This window comes from Rhopalosiphum padi, chromosome 4 (assembly GCF_020882245.1).
Source record: "Rhopalosiphum padi isolate XX-2018 chromosome 4, ASM2088224v1, whole genome shotgun sequence".
Lineage (NCBI taxonomy): Eukaryota > Metazoa > Arthropoda > Insecta > Hemiptera > Aphididae > Rhopalosiphum > Rhopalosiphum padi.
The window spans coordinates 34,402,451-34,429,947 of NC_083600.1; the positions used below are offsets into that span (position 1 = coordinate 34,402,451).

Sequence of the window (27,497 nt, forward strand, 5' to 3'; positions counted from 1 at the left end):
AATAATACACTTATCTTGGGCGGCGGTGATACCGAAACACATCGCCAACGCATGTTCATCTTGCCCCCACCAACTTTTATATTGCCAATATGCCATAAACTTTAGGTTCTTTTAACGCCGTAGCTCGCTCTTCTACTATAAGCGACTGCTGTCTGTGTTATACAGTTTGAATTTGATTTTTTTTTTTGGGAAAAAAAATTGTTTAAAATTGTTTACTATTCATTCATAATTTTGAATATATTTCAAAACAAATCATGTATAATATAAAATAAATTATAAAGAGTCTATAAATTATAGACCATGGAATGAATGAATTCAAACTTTAGAATTTAGATTAAGACATTCGTTTGTTATTAATTCAAAGTTCAAATATACATAAACGAAAATGAATGATTTTTATTTTGTTAATCAATTTATTTTAAATATTGTTTTGATTTTTTGAAAGCTCTTGTAAAAAAAATATATTTTTGAATACATTCACTATGTTATTAACTATTTCATAATATGGAATGAAAAGTTTTGGATATAATAAAGAAAAAATAGTCGCACTACCTACTCTGTAGTACATATAGTATGTATTTAGAGTATATTTCGTTAGGATTATTGAAGTGTTAAATTTTAATTCAATGAAAAAGAATTGTATACGAATAACGATTCTGAGCAAAGATGATTCATCAACTTCTATCCCTAAGAGTATTTTATAATTTATTTATATTCATCTAACTTTTTACAAAAACCTCGAGTAAGTAGGTACATTATTATTATTATATTATCATAGGCCATACTATATATAATTATTGTAATTAACTTATAATAAGTCAATACCTGTAATATTTACAGTAAAGCACTTAACAGCATAATAACAAGTAGTGGTAATATTAGTTTAAAATTAGGATAGGTAGACACTTAAAAATTGCATTGTAGGTATAAAATAATAAAATACTTAATGGTATTAAGATTCAAGATCCTACGATTGCATATACGAATACACGTTTGTGTATATTTAGGTTTATATGAAATATAAATAGATGGATTAAGATACAATATGATTAATATTATAATAATATGTAATTTAAATTTGTGTGTGCAACGTTTATTATGTGATGTCTATGATTTTATCTCAATATAATATTTTATTATAACAGTACATTATAGGTATACCTACCTATCTATAAATATCTAAGACATAATGTTTAAAGGCTGAAATGCGAAAACAGTAAAATATGTGTTAAAATTATAAACAAACTATGTTGACACTCAAAATGTAATAACAAATTAATATAAAGTTTTACGCGTTTTAGTAGGACGCATAAAAAACAATTTGGTAATGCGGTCGTCGGATAAATATTATTATATTCTTGTATTATTATTAAAATGGGCGTTGGGTCATTATTTAATTACTTTTATAATATTTGCTCCATAATTGATAAGTATTTTAGTACCTAGCTATAGCTATTAGTTAATTAGTTGTGTAGATAGTTTTCGATTAAATTGTATACTATACGTGTAAACACAGATCAGGTGAATCCAAACTTAGTTAAAATAATGGATCTAGATTAAATGTCAGATTAACTAGACTATAATATAATTTATATATTATGATATAAATATAAATTATGTTGTGGATATCGGAAGAGTAAATATTATCTCTAAATTTTTATTTTTTGTGAAAATATACAATATTAAATTACATTTATACATAAGAAACTATAACTATACATGGCATATTGCTTATGAAACATAAAACTTCAACTCAAAATGTTGTAATTGCTTTACCGATCATAGTATGCGCAATTTTGTTAGCTTATAACACTAACTTAACTTCAGTTGTTATTATCATGGAATATATTATAATGCAGCAATGCACTGCAATTATTATAATACCTATACATATTAGATTCTGAGCGGAGCTGTGAATGCAGTGGCGTGGTCTGAGGAGGAGGTCTATCCCCATTATCTTATTATTATTATTTTTTTTTTATATAGCCCATCAGCTTTATATTAGAGTTCTTATTATGTAATGATTTATACCTCAGTTCATAAAAAATTCAAATCACATGAAGTAGCTAGAAACACATATTTCCAATTCTATCCTAGTAAAGATTAAGATTTTACATTTTGTTTTACAAATAATATTATATATACGTCATTATTATAAATTAATTCAACTGTGTAATATTAACATTTCAACATTTAGCGATATCAATATATTGATAATTAGTTTGAATATTATTCTTATTAATTTTCTAAAAATTGTAAGTACATTAGTTGGATTAAAAAAAAAAAAATATTAAATATACATGATATAATATAAAAATAACAACATTCAATAACCTTATTTTTTTAATCATACATTTTATTTATTTTTAAAAATAAGCAGTTTGGTTGATTAGTTAAAAAAGTTCTATGCCAATATTTTAAATGGATATATTTTAATTAACATAATTAGTAACAATTAAAATAGTGTTAGACAATATAAAATCATTTTGGTTAGTATGTATACGATTATTACGGGGGTATATAATGTTAAATAGTATAAATATTATATAATATATAGATATATTAAATACCTGTATTAATATAAATGTCTACAATTTGAATCATCGATAAATAAAATAAAAATGACATTATTTGAGCCTCAATGATAATAACAATATTGATAATATAATATAGATGATAATAAATAACGTACTGAGTAACACTAATTTATTCAAGGTACAATACTATGAAATGAGGTACTTAAAACGAGAGTTTATACTTCATAATTAGTAATTTGAAAAATAGCCCTATAAAACACAATGTTGGAATGAAGAGTAGTTTGTCTGTGGAGTGTGGACTTGTGACTAACATTTTTGAAATTTCGCATCAACGAATCGATACGCAGTGATTTTTTGTTTAAAATATTTTTATTTTTGATACCACACAATTGAAGTGGTGTATAATAATAATATGTTGACGGCACCGCAGCGGAAAATTGAACGAGCAAACCGTTCTGAATGGCACGTAAATCGGTGGTGATCAGACAAAAGTCACAAACTATTTTCTGTGGAACAGAAATATCACGCCTTCAGCAAGGTGAACCAATTCCGATCGACCACTTTCTTGCACTTTGCTTCGTGCAAGTCGTTAATCTCGTCTGAAGTGCAAAGTTGGCTAGCTTTCAAATTAAAAAGATTTTCTAGCTTAAGATTTGAAGATTTATGTATCTTTGGTTCACACACCATCTGCTCAGTGGCCAAGTCGTATTCAGGGTTCCAAAACTTTCTTTGTGGCACGTCTTGGTCAGTGTACTGTACTCAAACACCGTGTACGTGTACGATGCGCAGGTCTAAGATATCGCAACCGGCGTGTTGGCCGGACAGCCGTTCACCGTTGATTGCTTTAAGCACGGTCGCAACAGCACCATGTCTTCTTTGTCCGGGGGCTGTAATAAATATGTGGTGGGCCAGATAAGACTCTACGTACGGGTGCAGAGTACTCTCTGGTTGTTCGCCTCAATTGGCTTGGGTAGTGACGAGACTCAGCAGCGCACAGCTTCATCCAGTCACGACTACTGGCAGACATCGACTGTACAAACAAGCCACGAACACCAGACCAACGTCCTCACGGACGCCGGCTGGTCAGATCTTTTGTGCGCTCCGTCAAAGATATTTACATTTTAGTAACGTCTGTAAATTTAAGTCCAAGTAAAACCACTGGTTGTTTTTGTAAATAAGAGTTTGGTCGATTTCCATGTGAATGTCATTCTTTACCTGGTCATAATCGGAATCGTAACACTCGAACAGCGGTTTCCAGTTGTAGACGACTCGTTGTCGTTCGCCATTGTACCAGGTCATCAGACGTTCCTGAACACGTGTTCTGAATCGGCTGAATCACTGCGCTGATGCCCGGAACCCAGTCGACCATATCATCACCAATCTGTTTGCACTTGTTACGGATTTCGTAGTTACAACCGTGGGCGCCATTGGACACTCGTCAATCACCAGCACTATTTTCGCGTTTTCACCGTGGCCTATACTGTAGCACTTGCTATACTAGCCTACTAGCCGTTGTTATACGCACTGCCGGTGATTGCCATGGTCGTAGAACGTACTGTTCTGACAACAGTCGCCGCACAGCTTGCAATGCTTGTCATCGTAACAGTGTGAAAACTTTTGGTCATTGCACCAGAAATTTTCATTGCACATTTATACATCTCCAAACCTGTTTACAAATATTTTGTATTAAGTACAGTTCATATTATTTTACAGTTGAAATGGAAGTCGGAAGTCGTTTCAATCCACACATGCTCTTTTCCGTATGCTATATTATATTCTCATCACTCGACCCTAATCCAATTTCTTCGCCCAAGAGTCTATTTCTAACTATATAGTTAAGTTTTTTGTAACTAAAACCATGATACCTCTAATTGTTGTTGATGGACTAGTTAGTATCTCTCTCTCTCTCTCTCTCTATATATATATATATATATATAAATGGGCTATAAGTTTGTATAATTTATTTATAGTTATATGCTTTATATCGATAGTATTACTGAGTTATAGAGCAATATTTTAACACTTTTTTATTAGTTATTGATCAAAGTGGAGTATTCCAGTTATTTTTTTAAATTTGTTCACGTTATTTTGAAATTATAAAATATGTTCGATATTCACATATATTTTATTGAAGAATAAGTGGGTTTCAAAACGTGCATATAAAGTTGACCCACTTAATAAGTGGATTAGTTAGTAAAAAGTAATCTATTAATTGTGATTTGATTATTTGTATTTATTTACAAACTTATGAGGTATGGTACATTTTTTTTTAAAATAATGATGAAGTGGTTAGAATAATTAAATTATGCTCTATAATTAATTATTTGCAATTTTTATTTAACACATAAATCTCAACTGATCTGGTCCGCATATCATTATTGCGGCGTAAATAAGTATTTAATAATTTGTGGTTTTGAAAATTCTGTGTACATTGAGCTCCGACTTCACACAATATAATTTTGAAGACCCAACATTACACGTTTTTCATACCTATATATTGCAAAACCTGTGCGTTATTTGTTTTCACTGCACTACCGGACGTTCCGTTACACTACTTACCACGATTCAACACGGCCTAATAATAATATGTATACTACAACATTATCTGGTCTTATGCGTTCCTCTGTTGATTCCAGACTTAACCCGGTCAATTAAAAAAAAAATTCATATGTGTACGCATTAAAATATAATATAATAATATTATAATAATCTAATCCTGCGTGTATACATCATGCACGTCAGGCGCCACGGTACGTTTCCTTACATGTGCGCGCTCACATACATACACATGAGCCACTCACCGTTTTCATCGTTGGTATGTAGGTATAATTATTATTACGTAAGAATTCATTTTAGTACACCGCGTCCTATCCACAATACACACTAACTTTCACCTCCCAACTCATCTGTGTTTAGAAAAATAAAAATAAATCACGTACCACACACATTCTAACATTTAAATATTATTATTACATACACCGACACATTGGTGTGAAGCATGAGAAAATAAAATATATTTATATTTGTTGTCATATTGTACTAATCGATTATATGCTACTGATGTTTTACGTTATACAATAATATTATGGTTTTACGATCATTATTGTCATTATTATTTTTATTATTTTTTTGAATTTTTATCATTTACGACTGTTTTCATTCATACAATGTTATACCAATGATTTGATAAGCAATAACTGGCTTTTATTGAATTTATTGTAAACGAGTCTGGCTTTTTAATAATGTTATAAATTTATAATTTTTGATATTACACATTTTGTAAATGGACTAATTATTATTTTTTAGCCAGCCTATAACGAGAAACTAGTTTTTTTGCTACTAAACGTCAGATATGGTTCATTTAATAAGTTTATATTAATACCTCAACATGCCAATAGGAATCAGATCAGCTGCTCCATTGCGGTGGTCCGTCGAGCCCGTCGAAGTATGACTATCGTTCGCCTTCGACCTATAATTTAAATAATAATAAACAAACTCGTGTAGACGTGTAGTAGAACACTATAAGAAGAACAATTAAACAACGATTCGAAATGGTCCGAACAAAATAAAATAAAAGTCATTCTTTGTCAATACTGTTTTAATTATCAAAATGATAATAAATAATAAACCGTACGCAAACCACGTAATTGAATTAATCGTAACATATACATCTGGAATCAAAAATGTAAATTTAACATGTATAATATTGTAAATACTTACAGGCTACACAATTTAATAGGTAGTATAATAATTATTACGTATACAAATTTAAGTGCGCTTTTATTATTTATCAATTTGCTTCGTAAACCTATAAACGCAAAAACGAAAATATATACATACATATGCGTACAAAATAGTATATAATATTATATAGAGTGGTATACATAGAATCGTCAAAAACTCGCGCTCAGAGAATTTAAATGACATGAGTAAAATTCAAAAATCTATAAATATATATATATAAAAAAAGATCTTGAGAGAGGATTATCGCGTTCTGCCGGCGGCAATCGAGTGTCCGCAAACGTAACAACATAATATAATATAATATAGTGGTCATCGTCATTGGCCGACTGCGAACCGTCGTGCTCAGTCTTGGAGTTGTGTTTTGATTCGTGTGTCCGGTGGTTTAATAAAAATCGAACGCGCGAGACAAATGCCGGATCAGTAGAGCGTGTCCGTGGTTTTCTCCGAACTGACGGGCGCGCCGTTGTCGCTGGACGACCAGGAGAACGACGACAGGGGCGGGCCGCGGTAGTTCTTGTTGGCGTCCTTGGACTTTTCGTTGAACGGGTTGAGCCCAAAGTTGCCGTCGCCGACGCCGCCGACGCCGCGGACGAGCGAGTCCAGTATGCGCCGCCGGCACGTGAACGCGACGAACACGAACAGGCCCTGGAACGTGTTGAGCACCACGAACAGCAACCACATGTACGCGGCGTCCGTGTAGCTGGCCACGATGCCGGTGGACCACGTCAGGCCCATGAGCACGGCCAGCCGGCAGTACATGCGGAAGTCGCGGCGCACGTGGCGCGTGTTGACGTGCCGGACGGTGGCTCGGCTCGAGTGGATCATGTACGCGGTCCAGCCGAACAGCACGACATTGACGACCATGACGGCGGTCAGCGGGCCGGCGAAGAACATCAGCAGCGCCGTCTTGCTGCCGAACCAGCACTGGCCGGCGCCGAACCGGGGACGGGCGTCGTAGGGCACGGCGGGCACGGCGTCCGCGGCCACCGCCACGAACGTCATCATGGCCGGCACCAGCCAGCAGACTGCTGAGTAGACGAGGAACTTTTTCGTCTGCCGGCCACTGGTGACGCGCAACTCGACGGTGGCCAGCCGGAGCGTGCGCCAGCAGTCGAAGCTCATCACCAACATCCACGCGAACGACGTGAGGAACGCGTAATAGGTGACGGCGGCGCCGGCGTAGCACGCGGGACCGGTCAGCCAGTTGCCGGCGACGAAGGCCGCGTACGAGCACACGAGCGACACGCAAAACGACGCCAAGTTCTTGCCGGACAGGTTCTTCATCTCGGGCAGCGCGGCGAACACGGCCAGGTGCACCAACAGCAGTACCGCGGACACGCCGAGGCCCACGTAAGTGACCACCACGTACTTGGCCGTCACGGCGGCGGTAGTCGGGTCGGCGGGGTCCACGCACACGGCCATCGTGCCGTTGTCCAGCGTCACGTACTGGGCGTTGGCGTCGGGCGGCCGCCAGCCCTCGAGCGGGACCGGGTACATGGCCACCGTGGAACAGTTGAGCGGCACGCCGTCGTCGGCCGCCGTCGTCCGCAACGTCCGGCACGTCTTGTCGAACGGGTCGTAATACGTGTCGGGGCCGCGGCACTCGCGGTGACCGGTCTGCGCGACGAACAACGCGGTGAAGCTCCTCGCCCCGAGATTGGGAAACCTCAAGTATATGTCGGACGTCTGACACGAGACGTTCTGAACGGCCACGTGATTGCATATGGCGCAGTGTATGTTCTTGTACGGCTGTTCTTCGTAGTACACCACCGTGGTGTACGCCTCGCAGTTGGACCGGATGTCGTTGTTCGGCCACCGGGGGTGACACGTGACCACGGCGTTCGGCAGACACGGCCGGGTGCGGACCGCGGCCGGCGGCACCATCACCGGGTCGCATTGGTACGTGTCACCGTCGTACTTGACCGTCCACCGGCCTCCGGTCGCGTCGTATTTGAGCGTGTCGAGCACCGTTTGTTCGGCGCCCGCGGCCACGCTGATAAGCGAATGGCAAACGATCCGCGTGCCCCAGAGCACCGGGTCGGCCGCGTCACCGTTGCACGCGGCGCAGAACCGATTGCGGTACGCGCGTCCCGTCGTCCGGCTGGTCACGGGATTGCCGAGCATGTTGTCCCGATCGCCTTTGGCCGCCGCATGGCACGCGTCCCGCACCCGCGCGTTCGTCCACGCCACCGGACACCTGTTCACCACGTACGCGCCGCCGTTCACGTCGGTGAGTACGCAACTGTGCCGAGCGGCGGCGTTCTGCTGTTCCACGGGATCGAAGTGCGCCGAGTCGGTGCAACAGTCGCCGTACTCGCCGCACCGGTCGTCGCACAGGCAGTTTCGCCGTAGCCCGCCCATGCCGTCGCCGTTCTCAGCCTCCGCGGCTGCCACTTTCTGGCCCACTCCCGCACAGCTCGACTGCGGTGGACATAACCTGAAAGCAATACCGTCGTCATATAATTACATATTATATATTATACGATTGCTGATCGCTGAGATCGGAGTTTATCGATCGTAAGACTTGTCGTGTGACGCCCGACACGCGTAAATATGAAAATCGTATATGCGCTGGTCTGCGAAATAAAAATAACAAAAATAGGTTATAGTTGAGGAGGTTTATGTTTTTAATGTAAGTTCAGTAGTAATCGAGATCAGTAACCGATCGGTATGGTTCCGACTAAATTTCAGATTTTACTATTGCGAAAAAGACGTTTTGCGAATGTGAAAAACGATATTTTCGTATACGAAAAGTATAAGATATCCATATATGTATATCGGGGTCAGTCTCAGACAAGTCTCACTGTTACTTAACGTATATATTGTGATTTATACCGGACAAATAGGTACAGTATTAATATGTGAATTATGAAGTAATAATAACGTTAATATCAAATACACACAAATGATATGATTTTTTCATGCCAAGCGAAACAGTAATGTTAAAAACATACACACATATACGATGGGTCAATGTGATCCGCACACAATATACTATTATGAGAAGCACTTACAGAATCCACAATAATAATACACGACGTAATGTGTACATAGTTAAATGATACGCTAAAAACAATAATAAATAAACGCAGCTACACACATAAACTGTGTTATACATAGGTTGTCTCCCAAATGTTGACCTCGTAGTTTTTGAAAGACAAAACGTGATTTTTTTTTTGACACGACTCGCACGTGGGATAACAATCGGCAAAGAAAACAATGGATCTCTGCTGTGTTTCATCCACTTAAGATTTGAATTCGATATTTAATCGATTATCGTATTATAATTATATTATGTAAACGCGTTCTTATGATAAAAAATAACCTGTACGTAATACAGCGGTTATTACTGTACCTACCTATTAAAATGTGTGAAAACCTACACACAACATCAAATATTAAGGGGGCGGCCCCCTATTCGGCTAAAATATACCCTTCCCTTTTCGGCCAACACTTACAGTTCCCTTTTCGGCCAAAACTTACTGTTTACTTTTCGGCCACTGTTCCTTTTCGGCCAGCACAGTTTTAACAACTTATGAGTTATGATTGTATCCAAAACTATGATTAAAAAAAAAAAAATTATTAACTACCTAATACTTTATGAAAAAATAATAAAATAAAATAATATAAAATAACAAAATGTTACAATAAAATGTTATAATATAATACATTATTCGAATAAAAATTAATATAGTATTATAATAACTATACAATATATACCTATATAATATACTATTATTTTATCATGTTTTCATAAAGTATTAGGTATAGGTAATAATTTAAAAAAAAAAATCACATTTTTGGATACAATCATAACTCATAAGTTGTTAAAAGAAAACTGTGCTGGCCGAAAAGTAAACAGTTAGTTTTGGCCGAAAAGGGAAGGGTACATTTTGGCCGAAAACGGTGACGCCCACAATTATAATTTATAATACTTTAATGCTTGTATGCGTTTTCGAAAAATTATACATTTTAACGCTAAATATATAATATTATAATATAATTTTTCGAAAACGCATACAAGCATTAAAGTATTATAAATTATAATTGTTACATTATAGTAACATGCGAATAAGAATACTATATACATCATTATTTGACATAATAATTGAAATAATTCGAAAATGTACAAATAAGTAAATCAAACAAATGTAATTGATATTATGTATTAAATAATATACACAAAATAAACTCAATTAACCGAATAAGCTAATAAAGCGAAAGGTCTAAGGATAAAAACATATACATAATATGCATTGAAGTAAATATATAAAATTTAACCATGTACTAATAAAGTAATAAATATTCACTATTATGTATTTAAAATGAATGTTATCATTTATAAAGAAAAAAAACATGAAAATTTATACCGATAAAATTATAAAATGTTGTTTTGTAAATAAAAAAATATTTTTAAATCTTAATACTTTTCGATGAGAAGTAGAAAAAATAAATAAAATAGATATTCACGATAAAATCAGGAAAAAGAACTAAACATTTTACAAATATTGATTTAACATTGATTCATTAACTAGTGTAATAAGTTCAATATCAGAAATTGTTCTTATGCGTAAGTATACAAATAAATCGAGACCAGCCTGTTTGAGTTAGGCAAATAGGACCATTAACCGTTAAGTTCAATAAGCGGCAACTACTGTATATATTTTAAAATATATTACACAATATGTAGGTACAATTTATACTTAAATTCTAATAAATATTAAAGCTATAAAAAAAAAATATAATTAATGGAACAAAATTAAAAATGGAAATTAATGTAATAGTTTATTACAAGCATATATTTATAAGTTATTTACTTTTTTTGTTATTAAACACAAATAAAAAAAATTGATTTTCAATCTTTTTTTTCTAATGTGACATAACTCAAGTATTTTATTACTGAAATAATGTAATACATTGAAATATTTCCATTTTTTCGTAATTTTAAAATGCACTCAAGTATCTAAAGCCAATATATAAATTTATGTATTTTTACCTATTAAAAAATAATATTGCCCGCTATTTTTTTTAAGTTAATTTGTAAGTCAAAGTGAACTAATATAACCTTATTCAAAGAGGAGCTATTCGGTTGATATTTTTTTTTGGTAAAATTATGCTCTGCAGTTTTCAGTTTAAGTAGTCATTAAAAGGAATTACGACTTGAAAAAATCGAAACCACGTCGGATATTATCTGCTATTTTTTGGTATTTGTGCACGAAATAAACTCCGTTATAAATAGTAATTTTAAATACAAATTTAGTGCCGAAAAAAAAATACCGAAATACATATAAATGAATTAATAATATATAAGTCATTACTCACAGTTTAAAATTTCAGAGATTACAACAAAACCTATATTTTTCTAGTACTGATTAATAATAATTAAAAAATTCAAAACGTAATACAATTATAAACTTCCCAGAGGTAGGTTAGTAAGGTATCCATTGTAAGCCTAAGATATTACATTCCAGTAAAACCTTATCCATATAACACTTATAAATATTTAGTATAAACTATTATTCAATTAGACATTAAGTTATATAATGTTACATTAAAAATTAAGTAACAATAAAATATATTTTTAAGATTTATGTGTTTGATTACATTAGTTATAAAGATATTATTTCCTACGTGAAGTTACAATAAATTGCATTTCGTGTGTTAATAAATATTACTGCTGTTACTCTAGAATTTCAAAACAAAATTAATACTATCATACTAATTGTGTTACGTAAATTCCACTTGTCTATAATGTCTGTTTATATTTTTTTCTACTAAAAAAATTACCAAACGTATTAATGTTTTCTAGTATTCTGAATTTCTGACTAGATGACGATAATATTTTAATGTGTTCTTGAGTTGAAAACTCAACACAGTAAATTACAATTAAAAAATAAATAAATAAAATTATTGTTCATAATTAAATTACGTGTTAAATACTATTAAAATCATTATTTATAAAAAAATAGTTTCTTACTTATATGGGTTGTTAAGATCTTCATACGGAATTTCAATAGCAGCTGTCCATGACTCGAACAAAATGAATATTGTGATGATAAAATGTATTCCAATCTGTTAAAACATAAAATAAAAAACCGCTTTATTATAGATACGTATAGGTACACTGCAAATTGGTCTGCTAAGTAAATTATTTTCAAATCAGTGTTTCGTTATATTCATTCATTGATCTATTATTCAAAAACAAACAATATAATATAATTATATAATAATAAAGTCCTTAATAAAACATTCCCAAAAGCGTGATGAAATCTCATGAAACGAAGACTTTAGCAAAATAATAAAATATAAGATTCAACGAAGGATAAAATGTCTGCACGTTCCTTAATTACTTCATAATAACTATATAGAATTCTTATGTGTCATTTTAAACGTTGGCGATAAAATATTATTTTTGTTGCATCAGACGTAGTGTAAGCACACGGAGAAAGGAGACAGACGTATTTAACAAAAAAATAAAATAATAATGAAAGGAGATTCACATATGTATTATATACGAGTATTTGAACCAGCATAAAACTACGATAGAAATGTTGGTTTATTTGTCGGTGTAAAATCATTGTCACACGTCCATTCGTTTTAAATCATAGAATGCAGATAGTATAAAAAAAATATTATGAAATAATTAGATTGGGATAAGAGTAACTTATTTTAGATAAAATATTTTTAAGTTGTGTTGACCGCCAATAACACTTGCAGATCAGATGTCGATGACAAGCTGGTTATGATGATTTGAATAGACTTTTTTTTTATTGCAAAACGAGAAAATGATTTGTATCATTACTAATATCATCAAAGTAATATGCCATTTACATTTGGATATTTCCTTAGAGTTGTATAACATAAAAGGTAGGTATGTATACTGTCCCAGACCTAAAAAACGATCAAGTCACATTATCGTAGTGATTTACTTGTTATATAAATCGAATTAATGTGCATATACGTATTGTACGCGTGCATCTAAAACAAAAAATATATCACACCGTAACGTTTGTTAAAAAAAATATTGTAACTATCTTAGATTTCCCTGACGTCAATGGCATATTGTAAGTGTCCTCATGACTTATGAATCATAATAGACCGTAGACAAATATCATAAAAATTTTCACCAACCAAACACTGGCATATTGTAAAATTATAATAAATACAAATAAATAGGTTTAATGTAGGTACATTTCAATTTGTAATCGTAAATCGGAAACGATTCAACTACATAATATATTTATTAGTATTATTGGTATATCATTACGACGTATTGCATAAAATAATTTATTTTAAATTATGCACGGAAAATATGGTTAGTCATTGAACTTATTTTTTTTTTTATTATTATTTTTATCAAACAACGGTTAGACGGATAAGTGATGACGTCATTATGAGCGTTTAAACCGATGTAGTCGAATTATCGTCCAAAACGTTCTTCGAGTCGTTTGCAAGTATATACCTACATAAAATAATTGTGGGAACAAAGTTAAACAGTCGCAATTTAAGGTTCTACGTATTTGTAAAGCACTATTCAGTCACTGGTAGAGGATATTATTTAATGATGGCTTAATATTTTTCTCACGTGCCATATACCTTTCTACTATAGATAGACGATATTTTTGTGTGAGTCAAATGTACCGCGCAAAAAAAAAATGTAACACATAATATATATTATGAATAAATGAAAATGACATAATATTGATAAAAAAAAAAACAGAGGCACGAAGATAGAAGTTTGTGAATAATAAATAATTGGATTTACAATTTATTTTTACAAACATTTAAAAACTGATATTATTATAATATTATTCGCCACTGAATATATTTAATGATCCAAATGAAGTTTAGCATTTCAAAAAAACACGTCATATTATATTTTATTGTGTTGTATTTTACATACAAATTGTGTGTACCTATAACATAAAATATACCTATACTAATATTATTGACACAAAGAATCAACAACTACCTACTTTATGTGTCTAAACTCTAAATATTAAATACATTAATAATAACTTATGATATCAGTCTATCACTAAAGTTACTAATTATTGTATTTCCGTTTGGAGAGTATTGTTTATTTTTTATTTTATAACGACTCATAAAGTTTTATTGTACATAGGTACAACTAGACCAATAATTATACTAATATGTATATATTTTTTTATCTGATCACAAATGCCATTTACAAATAATATTTGTACAAGCAACCAGTGCAGGTCAAAAACATTATATTTATTTTAAATATATTATAACCTATATCATATTATATTAGTTTATATTTCAATTCAATAAATTGTTTTCCTTTGACTTACAGATATATTAGACTTTTGGATTTATTTAAATTAATCATGATATGTATAAATATCTCGTTTTGATTATCATTTATTCGATCTGACATCAAACCCCACTTGTTTAAGACTGGTTGAATTCTAATTCATGTTATTAAACTATTCGTACATATTATTGTAATTATTCAAGGATTTAATTAAATTTTTTTGCATAGTCGTGTGTAATACATAGTTCTTAAAATACTTAAAAAAGTTGTTATAGAAAAAATCCCTATTAATTAATTATTATAATATTATAATGAAGTCCCCGTAAAAAATATTGTATTATACGAGTGATCGTAATTTTTATTTTGAAATATTTATCATACAAGTTTTCAATTTTATAAAGAACAATGTAACAATCACGAAATTTCAAAAGCACCCGCGCGTATACTAAGTAATATAGGAGGTATATATATATTCTTTTTTTTTACTATGACATCGATATCTATATATTTTACACATGCCTCCTTGTAGCCAAAAAATTGTACACTTGTATAGAATACCAAGCATAATGTTTGTTATTAATTCGCAGTTCCCACGATATACACGTTGAACCTCTATGTTTACGACTGTATTCAAATATTAAATTAATTTCCAAGGTCTTATGCATATTTTTTTTATGTAAGATATATTATGTTTCGCTAAGTTTTTCTTTTTACATGTAATTCTTATTTTATTTAATCCTAGTGAAAGCGTTTTGTGTATATGGTCTAATAAACTTGGACTTGAATCTGCAAGTTGCACTCTTCTGTTTAAACCATAAGCAACGGTCAGTAACCATTACACGCTTAACACTTTAGAATATATTTAACTAACAAGTATTATTTTTATCGTATAGGTCTCAAAAATGTACAATTAAGAAGTGATCTTAAAAATCAAAAAATCAAAACTAACTCTTTAACAACAGAATTTATCATAGTTAAAAATTGCAGCATAATAATATAAAAATAAACCTAAAAGATTCTAAGCTTGGCAATTAAAATAAGTACTTTATTGCTTAAATCGCATAAACAAAACAATTTCCAACAACTTCCTCCTATATAGACGCCACGATATATAATAACAAATCCGTTTTGTAGATAATAATGTATTTGTACTTGAAAAATATGTTGGCACGACCTGTACTTACGTTTCGTGGTTTAAAGATAATTTAGATAAGTCTTTGAAAAAAAATAATAAAAAACATCACCATCATAATCAAAAACATTGATAAATTACTTATATTATGGTAGTTAATACTTGTAATATTAGAGGAAGTATTTAACCTAAACGTTTATACTCGTACATTAAATGGTATTAAATATTAGGTATACCATTATATTAATATTTAATATGCATGATATAATACAATAGATCCTCTATACAGATTAAATTTATAAATGTGTAATTTTTTTCCATAAAAAACTAGAAATTCGCACGATTACAAAAACGGAAAAGTTTACTCATTATTAAATTATTATCAAATTACGATTCCGAAGTAAAAACAAAGCTATAAAACAACGTAATGATGTTATGTTAATTTTTCATTCAACTTCTTGTTATTATTATTAAGTTTTAATTACAATATTCTTAAATCGTTGGACTAATAGCAGCTGTATGAATTTTGTTTTTCTATACAACTCTCAGGAAAAACATAATTTTACTTAACATGCTATCCAATAGTAAGTTATTCCATTGGCTATTGAAATAAGTTTAATATTGATTTTTATTATATAAATATTCTTGAAGGTAAAAGTAATTAGGATGTCAGTGCACTATTTGTTTTCTCTCTCCGACCTACGCGTAACACTTCGAATTTTCGTTAAGCAGGACCAATATTGTTAACTTTAGTATTACAGCGAATAAACCTATTATCTATCTTTAAGTTTAACATCTTATATGTATCTCTACGCTGGCCTTTTTCGCAATATTTCAATTTAAATGTTGAAGTATGGCCATTTTTATATTATAATAATTTATATACTCATTGCTTGAGTACAATTTAAATACCGTAAAAGACAAATTTACAAACACAAATACATAAATAGATAATATTTTTATAACAGGTCTATTTACTTTAAAACTAACAAAACGTGTTTAGTTTTGCTTTACTCAATTTTTTTATGTTGCGTGTTGTTGAGAGATAAAAATACTAATAGTGCAATGACATCCTAAGAAGACGATGTTTAAACTATGTACTCAAAATAATAGTTGAATACTGTTCAATAGCATTTTAGCTGATAGGATGCAAAGCATTGTTCATGTAAACGATTGGCAATACAATTAGTACAATATAAAAATCTATTTTTGGCTTACCACTATTGATTATCATTTATCACTAATAAGTAATAACAATTAACAGTATTAATTAACAAGCACCTTTTATTATAATATGTCAGTACTCAGCACCCATTCATCAAAATTAGTTTGACTGAAATCTCATGAGCTAATCGAATCCTTCGCGTTTGTCTGAGTAGTAATCACTCGTGTGTTTAATTGTTGTAATAATGATAATGAAAATCTTTTCTACGAAATCTTTCAATACTCTAATAGTGTAATGTTATTCTTCAATATTTTTCATTCCATTAGACATGTCATGTTGTGTGACAAGCATGTAGAAGGTGCTCTGCTGTTTACATAATATCATATTATATTAGTCTGGTAATCATTACACTGCATTTAACCTTAATATGAGCTACGAGTATTATGACAAAAAATACAATTCATTATAAATTAAATGATTGTTTTTGTTTAATTTAATTTTAGAATTGATTCATTTTATACATTCATAGTTTATACCTACCTACGTTATAAAACAATTTGAGCTAAAAATATTTTAAAAATTTTAAGATAAGCTTTATTTTTTAATTATAGTTATGACTGTATACATGTAAAAAAAAAATAATAAATATATTACACTCCCGGTTTATCATAATGGATTTAATTATAAAGTGTCTACTAGAAAAAAAACGACATCAATAATACATGTTCGTGTTGTTTATGTATCATTGTATGCATTTATGCATATACTATACGAGTATATTATATATCATATTATTATAATATTAGACAACATCACAACACTAGTTAAAGTAACAATGTAGCTATCTTTCTATCTTTATAAATCGTTCGCACCAATTATCTATTGGAAAATCTTAAGACATTGTCATGTCCCTTTAAATAGTGTACACGTTTTGTTGAATCATTAAGTCCTAAAACGGTTCCTATAGGCTCAATAGTGAATAATAGTTTTACAGGACAACATTTTGTAATAATTAGTATACACGTATATAGTACATATAGCCTAACCTACGATTATTGATAGAAGCTGATAAAACTATGTCATGCACCAGACAAAGTAATATTAGGTACAACATTATAATAGATATTATAATATAACATTTCACAACGTAAACGGTGCTCTCGACTTACAATAATTTCCACGAAAACTATTTCTCACCAAATACTAATCATCATTTGTATATCGTAGCTGCGGAACCCGTGTACCTGCAGTTACAGTTAAGTGCATTAAAAATAAATTGTTTTTGTAATTTTTTGAAAATACAAACTATGATTAAGAAAAGTAGTTATACTTATTTTGATAACAGTACTGTATAAGATTATTGTTACCAAAATTATCGAATAAAATAAGCGGAATTTCCATTTTTTAAATTACTACGTGAAAGCATAATGACGATGTAGGTAGATACTCAAAAACTAGTGGAAACGATTTTCGTCTTCACCAACGTGTTTTCACTTTATACTCAGTGGTTCGACAGTCACGTGTTATAATCGCCTAAGGCCGGGGAATATATCATTTTTGCATCAACAGCCTCAGTGTTGGCGTATAAAAAAAATATGACGTCATTATAATGTGGAATGATAATGATACGCAATTCGTAACGGATTTAAGTTATATTTGTAAAATAAAATCAATATTGTGTTTCACATTTTGTCTATAAGTACATAATTCATCAATAAATTGATTAATTAATTTAATTTAATTATTTTTTCAGCTAAAATATATTGAAATTAAAATGTTTGTATGGTAAGCTTCAATAAGGTTGATGAGTGATTTTGTCTTTGTTAGTTGTATTAAAGGTAAAGGAATTGTATTGAAATGTATAAATGAAAAATGAATGAAAATTTAAATTTACAATACAAATTAACTAACTAATTTAGATGTATAAAACTAGATTAATTAATTCGAGTACTTGTATACGGTATACCTACATAATAAATAGATGTATTTTAAGTGATTGCTTATTATTTAATTTAAATTTAACAGCTTTTGATTGAAGTAAATTATTCAAGAAAAACTATATTGTCTACGTATATAGATATTTAAATACTATAAAATGAATAAATAATAAATATTTTTTTTATATTATCCTGGTCCGTGTTAGTTTTTTTAATCTTAAGTATTGATTAAGGTATCAAAAATAAAGTAAAAATTGAAATTTATAAAATAAAAACATTTTGTAAAAAATGTATACCTTCAATTGTAATTATAATTATAATTATAATCAACTTTCCACCTATTATAGGTTTTTTAAAGGTATATACAAAATTGCTTAATAGTAAATTCGTTAATGTTTCATTGGTTTATCTATATATATAAAAATGGAGCCAAAAATGTATAACAATTCATCAATTGAGAACGGCTGGCCGATTTGGCTAAAATTGTATTATAATTGTTCGTATTTGCCAGGAGAAGGTTTTTACGAAAAAAAATTTTGGAAAAACTCTAAACACCCGCACCACAAATATTTTTAATATTTAACGTGTAAATCCATTGGCGGAAATCCATTGGAATTTCGGGGTGGGCTAAATTAACTAAAAAAAAAAAACATAAAATATCATGTGGTTTCACATGAAACATGACAACATTTTGGGAAGCATATTACGATATTTGGGGGAACTAAAACCCCTCAAGCCCTCCCCCCATTTCCGCCTATGTATAACATGAATGTTTAATTAATCTGTTTAAATTTTTTGTTGTCATAGTAAAAAACCAAATTAAAAATTATCCATTCGTGTATAATATTATTATTATTTAATTAAAAATTAAAAAATAATAATGTTAAGTTCGCCGGGTCCACTTAATATTTAAAAAAACTTTTTGGCAAAACAACGTTTGCCGGGTCAGCTAGTTTTATATATATAAATATTTTTTTAAGTATTTTAATATTAAGCTATTTAAAGTATTCTACTTTTTTCTAAAATTATATGAATGTATTTAAATATTTAACAAGTATGGATTTTAGGTAAAATTTTTAAAATATTAAATTGAAAAAAAAAATTTATTTTACCGTACATTACAAAATTTAAGTTACTAAATTGTATTTTTAATAATTTGCATACGGTATGTTATCAGTTATCACTTATTACAAAACGATCATAATACGAATTACAGGTAAACCCTGAAATGAATGCGTGATGGATTTATTTAAATATCAGACTGTAATCTACGAATAATTGCGATTAAAACAATACTGTGATATATGTTTATGCATTGAATATATAACGTCCTTACTTAATTTTATACATATTATGTTATTTTGCCGTGCAAAAGGTTAATTAAATTTGGATTCGGTTAAGGGTCACCATCAGATTATCGCTTGGAAGCAGTTGTGCACCGAAAGTAAATCCTTGACGTCCCGATACACGCGGGTCGTGGTTCAATGAAGGTGTCCAAAACCCGAACTAATTGTATCGCATTTACTCAATGTATAATTAGAATAAAAATAAAATAAAATAAGGAATTTCCACACGTATGACGGTGAGTGCTATGTTAATAATTTATATTTAAAAAACAAAAACAAATAAACTGTTTAAAATTGATATTACGCTTTCACGTCTCAAGTTACTTTGAAACAATAAAATTTAAAATGTCTCGAAGGACAGTACATGATTTTTGCACACATTTGTCATTTGCGAATTTAATAGACGAATATTATCTTCGATACAGAATTTTAGTATAAACAACTAAGATCAATAAATTATAAATGTACAATGTTAGTATACAATGAATCACTAAATATTTTGTAGCTATGAATGGCTGAATGATTAAATAAGTATTATTTAATTTAGGTATGTACTCGTAATGTATGGTAAGAAATGTACTCGTAAATAGTAACCAAGAATTTGATAAATTTATTAAGTTTATAATATTACTGTTATTATTGGGTGAACTAAGTATTTTATTTTTAATTGCCACGGTTCGTTCAAAGACATTTGGTTTATAGTGTGGACGGATGTTATGCTTTGAAAAAATAATAATAAAAAATCGTTATACGGATTCAACATGCATCCTTTTTGATAAGACTACGTGTTTAATGTAACTATACTCGTATTGTCTATACATCTGAATTCCATTGACCAAATACACACAATTTATTTCTTGGAAATCATAATTCTTCTTATATTAGTTCATTACAAAAATAAATTTTAAATAATATTTATGTTGTTAAAAACAAAAGATTTTAATTAGACTTGGATAAACAACATAAAATATCTATTCATTTGTAAAAATGGTTATTTCGAGATCAATTTCAATCAAAAAACAATAAGGATGACAAATTGCTGGTTCCATGGCTTAATTTAATTTTAGAAAGGATTTAATATAGTTTCATATTAAATCATCTATAATTACGAATTGATCCAAAACCAATTATGTTTAACTAACCCATACTAATAAGGATCTTTAATACATTTTTTAGTATTAGCTAGGTACATTTATTTATGAGCTCTTAACTCGATACTATAATATTTTAAAAGTCACGTTTTATACTAAATTTAAAACAACTATTACTAAAATTAATTTTTCTTAAACTAGTATTTAAACAAATTAATGATTTGAAGTAAATTAAAAAGTTGGTTATTCATACATCTTTTATCTGAATATGATCCATTAAATTAAAATTGGTTTAATCAAATTCTAATACGATCATAGAAAGTTAGCAATATTATATATTATCTATTTTTATTATTCATAAATTGGATATTAAAATTTAAAAACATAATATTTATAATAACCACATATGAATATTTTTTTCCTCAGGGCTGAAAATGTATTGATAAATATTTATTAATTAAGTATAAAAATATCCAACGAATATTACCATTAACCATAGTATTATTTTTTAAATTTTAACTCTATATTTCCTAAATTATGTACTTAAGTATAATAAAAATAAAAATAAATTTGATAAGTACTCTCTCTGATTTTGAGAATACACTAACAAAATATAATTTCTAAGATTTTGACTATATAGCTGCAGTTATTCTTTCCTTAATCTGTCGAGTAATTTACAGCATTTTATCTTCAGTAGTTCAAATTCAACCAATTTTAAGAAGTTCTTATTGACAAATAGTTCTACATTTTTTTTTTAAATTAATATTATATCATTTTTAAATAATTTTACTATCAATATTATTAATTTCTTTAACCTTAATGTAATCTGGTTGTTTGTATATTAAAAGATAAATAGCATGTTATGTAAAAATATATTATTTTAAATACTTATAATAAATACAAAAAAAAAATATATTACTTATTTATATTATTCAAATAACTTTAGCCGATCCATAGCTAACATTGTGTAACTATTATTCAACTTGTCAATAAAATATTTGATTCAATTAAAATAAAAGTATGAATGTTAAGTTATTTCATTTCTATTACTATGTTCATTTTGCAAACTGATAATGGATTATCTAACAACGGATTTAAATAGATATAATTGAAAAAACTATAATTGTATGATGTGTAACTATACGTATATTGGTAAACTTATGTTACCAAATAAATTTTAAACCCTATTATTGAATATTGCATACTAGAAAAACGTTTGTTAATAATAAAATAGTATATAATTAAATATGTTTAGATTTTTTTGTTATAAGTATGTCATTTTAAATATTTTAAGTTCTATTTTAATTACAGTTTTAAATAACAAAATTATAAAGGTATTTGTAAATTGTATTAAACAATAGGTTAGATTTTTTTAAATGTATTAAGTCAAAAAAGATGAAGGTACGTATTGTCTTCATAATCCGCATAGAAATATATAAATAAATAATATAAAAAAAATAATATATTTTAAATTATACATATTAAATACTAAATTGTAGTTCAATATTTGTATAATAAAAATACTAAACAGTCAACTAAAGTGACCTTATGAATTATAATATGCGGAATAAATGTTTGATAGTCAATGAATAATTTATGATTAAAATATGTAAATAATATAATCACGCATGTTGCAATTTTATTTTATTTCCTATATTATGCTATTTAATAAAAATTATTATATAATAAAAAGGTATCAAGCTAAAAAGTAGTAGGATATTTAGTACAAACATGTATACATCAATATTAAAATAATAGACATTCTTTATTTTAAATATATGTAGGTATCCATAGATAAAGTTTAAATAATTTAGTTCTGTAGTCTGCAGAAAAATTTGATTAAATTTATGATTTAACAAAAATTTTATGCACTTAAATAATTGTAGATTTTTTTCACTACTTTTTAACGTCCTATAATAATTTTGTTTCATGTATTAATAGTAATAATTATTTTTATTGACAGAACTTCGTACTATTAGGTGTGTAACTACAATTATATATAATAAACCAGTCCGTCCGGAACCTCCAAAAGTGAAAATATTTTGTTCCACTTAAACATGATAAACATTTTTTATATTTGATTTTTGTAAACAAACCAAAGTGTCTAACAGAATTATAGTAATTCAAATCCAATATAGATGCTACCTATAGTAAAAATAGATACCTATATTATTTTTATATTGTTATACCTATTTCCGATATCACGTAGATACCCGCTGAACATAAAATAAAAATGTTGGTTCATAAACGCCTGTATTTAGACTTTCATCATACTTGGGCGACCAACTTAAATTCTCTTCCCCGTAAATGAACACCTTTTTTACCTAAAAATATTTCTTTTCAATTATAATTTTTATAATCATACAGTCAATATTTATTTATTTCTGTTAACAAACAATAAATAAATTTATATTTTAGTTTAGTTTTATTTTACTTTATTATTAGGTAAAACTAGGAAATTTACTGGCCCAATCAAGATTACTGATTCTTTAAAAAGCCCGCTAAATCTGGTCATGGATATCTAATGTGCAAATATTTTTATTTTATAATATATACATAAAATATTAATAATTTGTTTCCATACACGCATACGTTAAATTTGAAGTAGCCAAATAGGTACCTATCTATTATAATTATATATTATAATATTACATTATATTTATAACAGTTTTACTCACATCAGCTTTCATATTGTCGACCGTTGTATATTGTGTTACATGTCAATGGTCACCTTTAATAATAACAACGTTTACGATAATATATTAATGTATTACGACTAACGACATGAAACGCACTAAAATCGAATAAGTCCGCCAAACATAATGACATAAATGTGACTGCGTACTGTTTCATACGAAAAATATACAAATATATAATATTTTACCTAACGAGTGAACCTGCGCCCGTCACACGCACGAGGACTGAGGAGACTGAAGAGACAATATCATTATACCTACCTAACCAGCTACTTGGATGACGGCGGCCTCATCGTTCCCAACGTGTGTCCATCTCGCACTATCGTCCCCACCATTCGTCCACAAGCTCGGTGTTCTTGTGGTCTTGTAGTCTGGTCTCTACGATTATTTTAACACGGCAGTACGTGCGTGCGTTTTAGATTTAATTTCGTAAAACGAAATAAAAAAAAAAATAAACCTACTGGGAATTCGTATAAACTTGTTTTCGTTTCCATGCGCGATTGTCTGCTATACATAATATGTGTTATGTTATTATATGCACTTATTTTATTACTACCTATAATGTAGGAAGCACCATTGATACGCAGCATAAATGCGCGAACACCGTTTGATTATCGATGGTCGATTTCTATGTACCTATAAAATATTGAGTTTAAAATATTACTATCATTATATTATTTACTTCCGAAAATCGATACGTCGTTATAATAGTATCGTAAAAACAATTTTTAGAAACCTTTTTTCTGATTTTCAAATTGAGTAGGTAAAATAAAATAAAAAAATCAATCCAATTTTTATTTGTAAAAAGTCAAACTTTATTAAAAATATTAGTTTTACATAATTTTATCTCATTAAAAAACAAAATAATCGAAAAAGTTAGTTTATTTTTTTCATTTTTATATTATTAGCTACTGCTATACCTACTAGGAAAATTAATTTTTCCATCGTCTATTTGTCATTATTTTTAAATTAAGATTAAAATATATGTGTCCACTATTCGGAGGTTTTCCCATTGAAAAGTAATGAAAAGGTTCACGTTTCCAAAAAACCGTCTGCTATTGAGATGTTTCCGTTAGGGAAAGTTCCACTGCAGTAATTTTTAATTTATTATTTTAGACTTCTCATAACATACCTGTATACTGTGTACGTATAAATGACAAATAATATTATTACCAAAATTCGTGTTTATTATTTGTATTTTTATATTTTTACCATCACATTTTTACATTGACATTTTTCTGTAACATAATTACGGTCAAATTATTATGACGTGAGTTCCTTGAAATGGATTATCTCACTACGTTTTGTAAATGGTGTATAATACTCAATATTATAATGGAATGATTGTAATGGACAACTAAATAGTTTTTATTCGTTCAAAGTGTAAACAATACATTGTCATCATATTTGTATATTCTTTCATTGTAAAATTACAGTAAAAATAGTTTGTAAGTTTTGTTCTTAAAATAAATGTAATACAAACATTATTTTTACGATATGTTTTATAAGGTAAAGCCGTAAAGGAGCGATTGATTTTTACACATCCCGTAGTCCAAAAACCGCAAACAGTTGAGAAATATTACACAACAATATGATTAAATCAGACACCTACCATTATATACTTGTGTAAGTGTGTTTATATTTTAAAAAAATACTCAAAAATAGTTTTTTTTATAATTTATCTCTACCTTAAGGATGAAACCTATCGGTATAATATTATGTATGTCGATTTACCAACTAGTAATCATCGCAGGATTACAAGAATACCATATTATTATTTATTATGAATGTGTTAATGTTATGTTATGTGGATTTTATCATTGTAAGTCGTCACGAGGATATGTACTATGTAGGTAGTATTGAAATGAAATGTCGAACGCATCTTAATTACATAATAATGTAATATTATGGTCATTATATAATTTCACTATCTGTACGAAAATACCAATCCATAATATTATTGTCATACGAATAACCTAAGAATATTAAATACCTATCAAAATAAAGAAAAAACAACTTAATGTTTAGGATTAATAAAATACATTTTAATAATTTCAAATTATGATCGGTACCTGCAACAGTTATATAATATCCAAGTTGTATGAAAACTAAAAAATGTGATATGCTGCAACACTATCATAGTTATAGTTATTTATTGGAAATGAACCACTACAGCTGCAGAAACGAGTATATTTTTAGATTTAAGGCTATACATGGTACGCACAAGTTAAAACGATTTTTCTATAATTGAAAAAATAATCGTCAATATTTTTTCAAATATCCGCGTTTAGTTCAATATATTTGCATTACTAACCGATATAGGTCATAGACCATAGTTCATAATAATATTAAATGTTCCTAAAATAATATACGCACTAGTAAATAATTTGTTGGCTACCTACCTAGCATTTCATAAAAATATAACGTTACGTAGGTACCCATGTGCAACTTTTTGTCAGTATTCCTCATAGCTTAATAGTTTTCATCGAGACTTCTATGAAAATATTAATCCATCAGATTTTGCAATCCTCGTGCATTTCATTAACCGCGTTGATCCGTATCGCGCGCAACAGACGTTAATCACTGTTACGCGGAGTGCGCACGCTGTACCACCGTCAATAGTATTTGAAGTTTCAAAACTCCGGATTTTCACTCGATCAACGGGTATTGTAAACTATGATTATGATTTTTATTGTTAGCAGTGCAGTATCGATTTCCATCGATTGTATATTTTCGCTTCGGGTCGGGTGATAACGGACGTGGCCCACTGCGGTGTATGTAAACCTACTGTATAAGATCGATCGATCTCTCACGGCATTGGAATATTTCCAAGCGCATAATAATTGTGGTATTTGATATTTGGTGTTGTGCGTTTAAATATCACGCACATAAATCTATAAAAACGAAAAACAACTAAATACTTTTGATTAAAATTGTATTAATTATTGATTCGCAAAATAATTATTATAATTTATAACCTATTAATAATTAATAATATGTATTAATAATAAACTGCTATTATATTTATATCGTCCTCCGACAATACCAATATCCACAATAGTGTAAACAGTAGTCAACAGTACACACTAACGTGATAACTAAACTATAGTCTATTCTAGTTAAGAACAGGCTTCATCAGTCGTCTTGTAACATATTGTGCGCACTGCACATGCGCATGGCTTAACAACACAGCAGGCATACAGGTAGGTTAGGAGTGTTAGGACAAACGGGTGACGTCTGACAATCGCGAACCTACGGTCGCCGCCGATGGTGGAAGGTCAGCTTCCATTTCGCCGCCGATGGTAGAAGACATATGCCATATGCGCCAAAATGAGATAAGAAAAAAAAGTCTTATCGTACAAAAGTGAACAATATGATGCCCAATGTCATATTTTACGCAATAATTGTAAAAGAAAAACAACCGAAAATAATGCGTCACGAGTTGTGTGCTGCTGAAAATACTGAAATGGTTTCATTCATAACCGCTTTATTTAATTTATATTTATTTGCATATTATTATATAATGTATATCATAATTTACCTATATTATTATTTTAAAAATTAATTA

At 30.1% G+C, this 27,497-nt stretch overlaps 1 protein-coding gene across 1 annotated transcript; it reads right to left on the reverse strand.

Moving 5' to 3' along the window:
* Positions 1-6,117: 6,117 nt before the first annotated feature.
* LOC132929326 (uncharacterized) lies at positions 6,118-24,180 on the reverse strand. The gene is made up of 3 exons (XM_060994609.1): positions 23,912-24,180; positions 12,259-12,353; positions 6,118-8,718 (listed from the first exon to the last, which is right to left on the reverse strand). The coding sequence occupies exons 1-3, from the start codon at positions 23,921-23,923 to the stop codon at positions 6,699-6,701; spliced, it is 2,127 nt and encodes a 708-aa protein (XP_060850592.1). The 5' UTR covers positions 23,924-24,180; the 3' UTR covers positions 6,118-6,698.
* Positions 24,181-27,497: the final 3,317 nt, after the last annotated feature.

Bases quoted from the DNA above. Each gene is read 5' to 3' on its own strand.
- LOC132929326 (XM_060994609.1), bottom strand. The intron at 8,719-12,258 runs GTAAGAAACTAT...TATTGCTTTCAG, and splicing joins GATCTTAACAACCCATATAA to GTTATGTCCACCGCAGTCGA.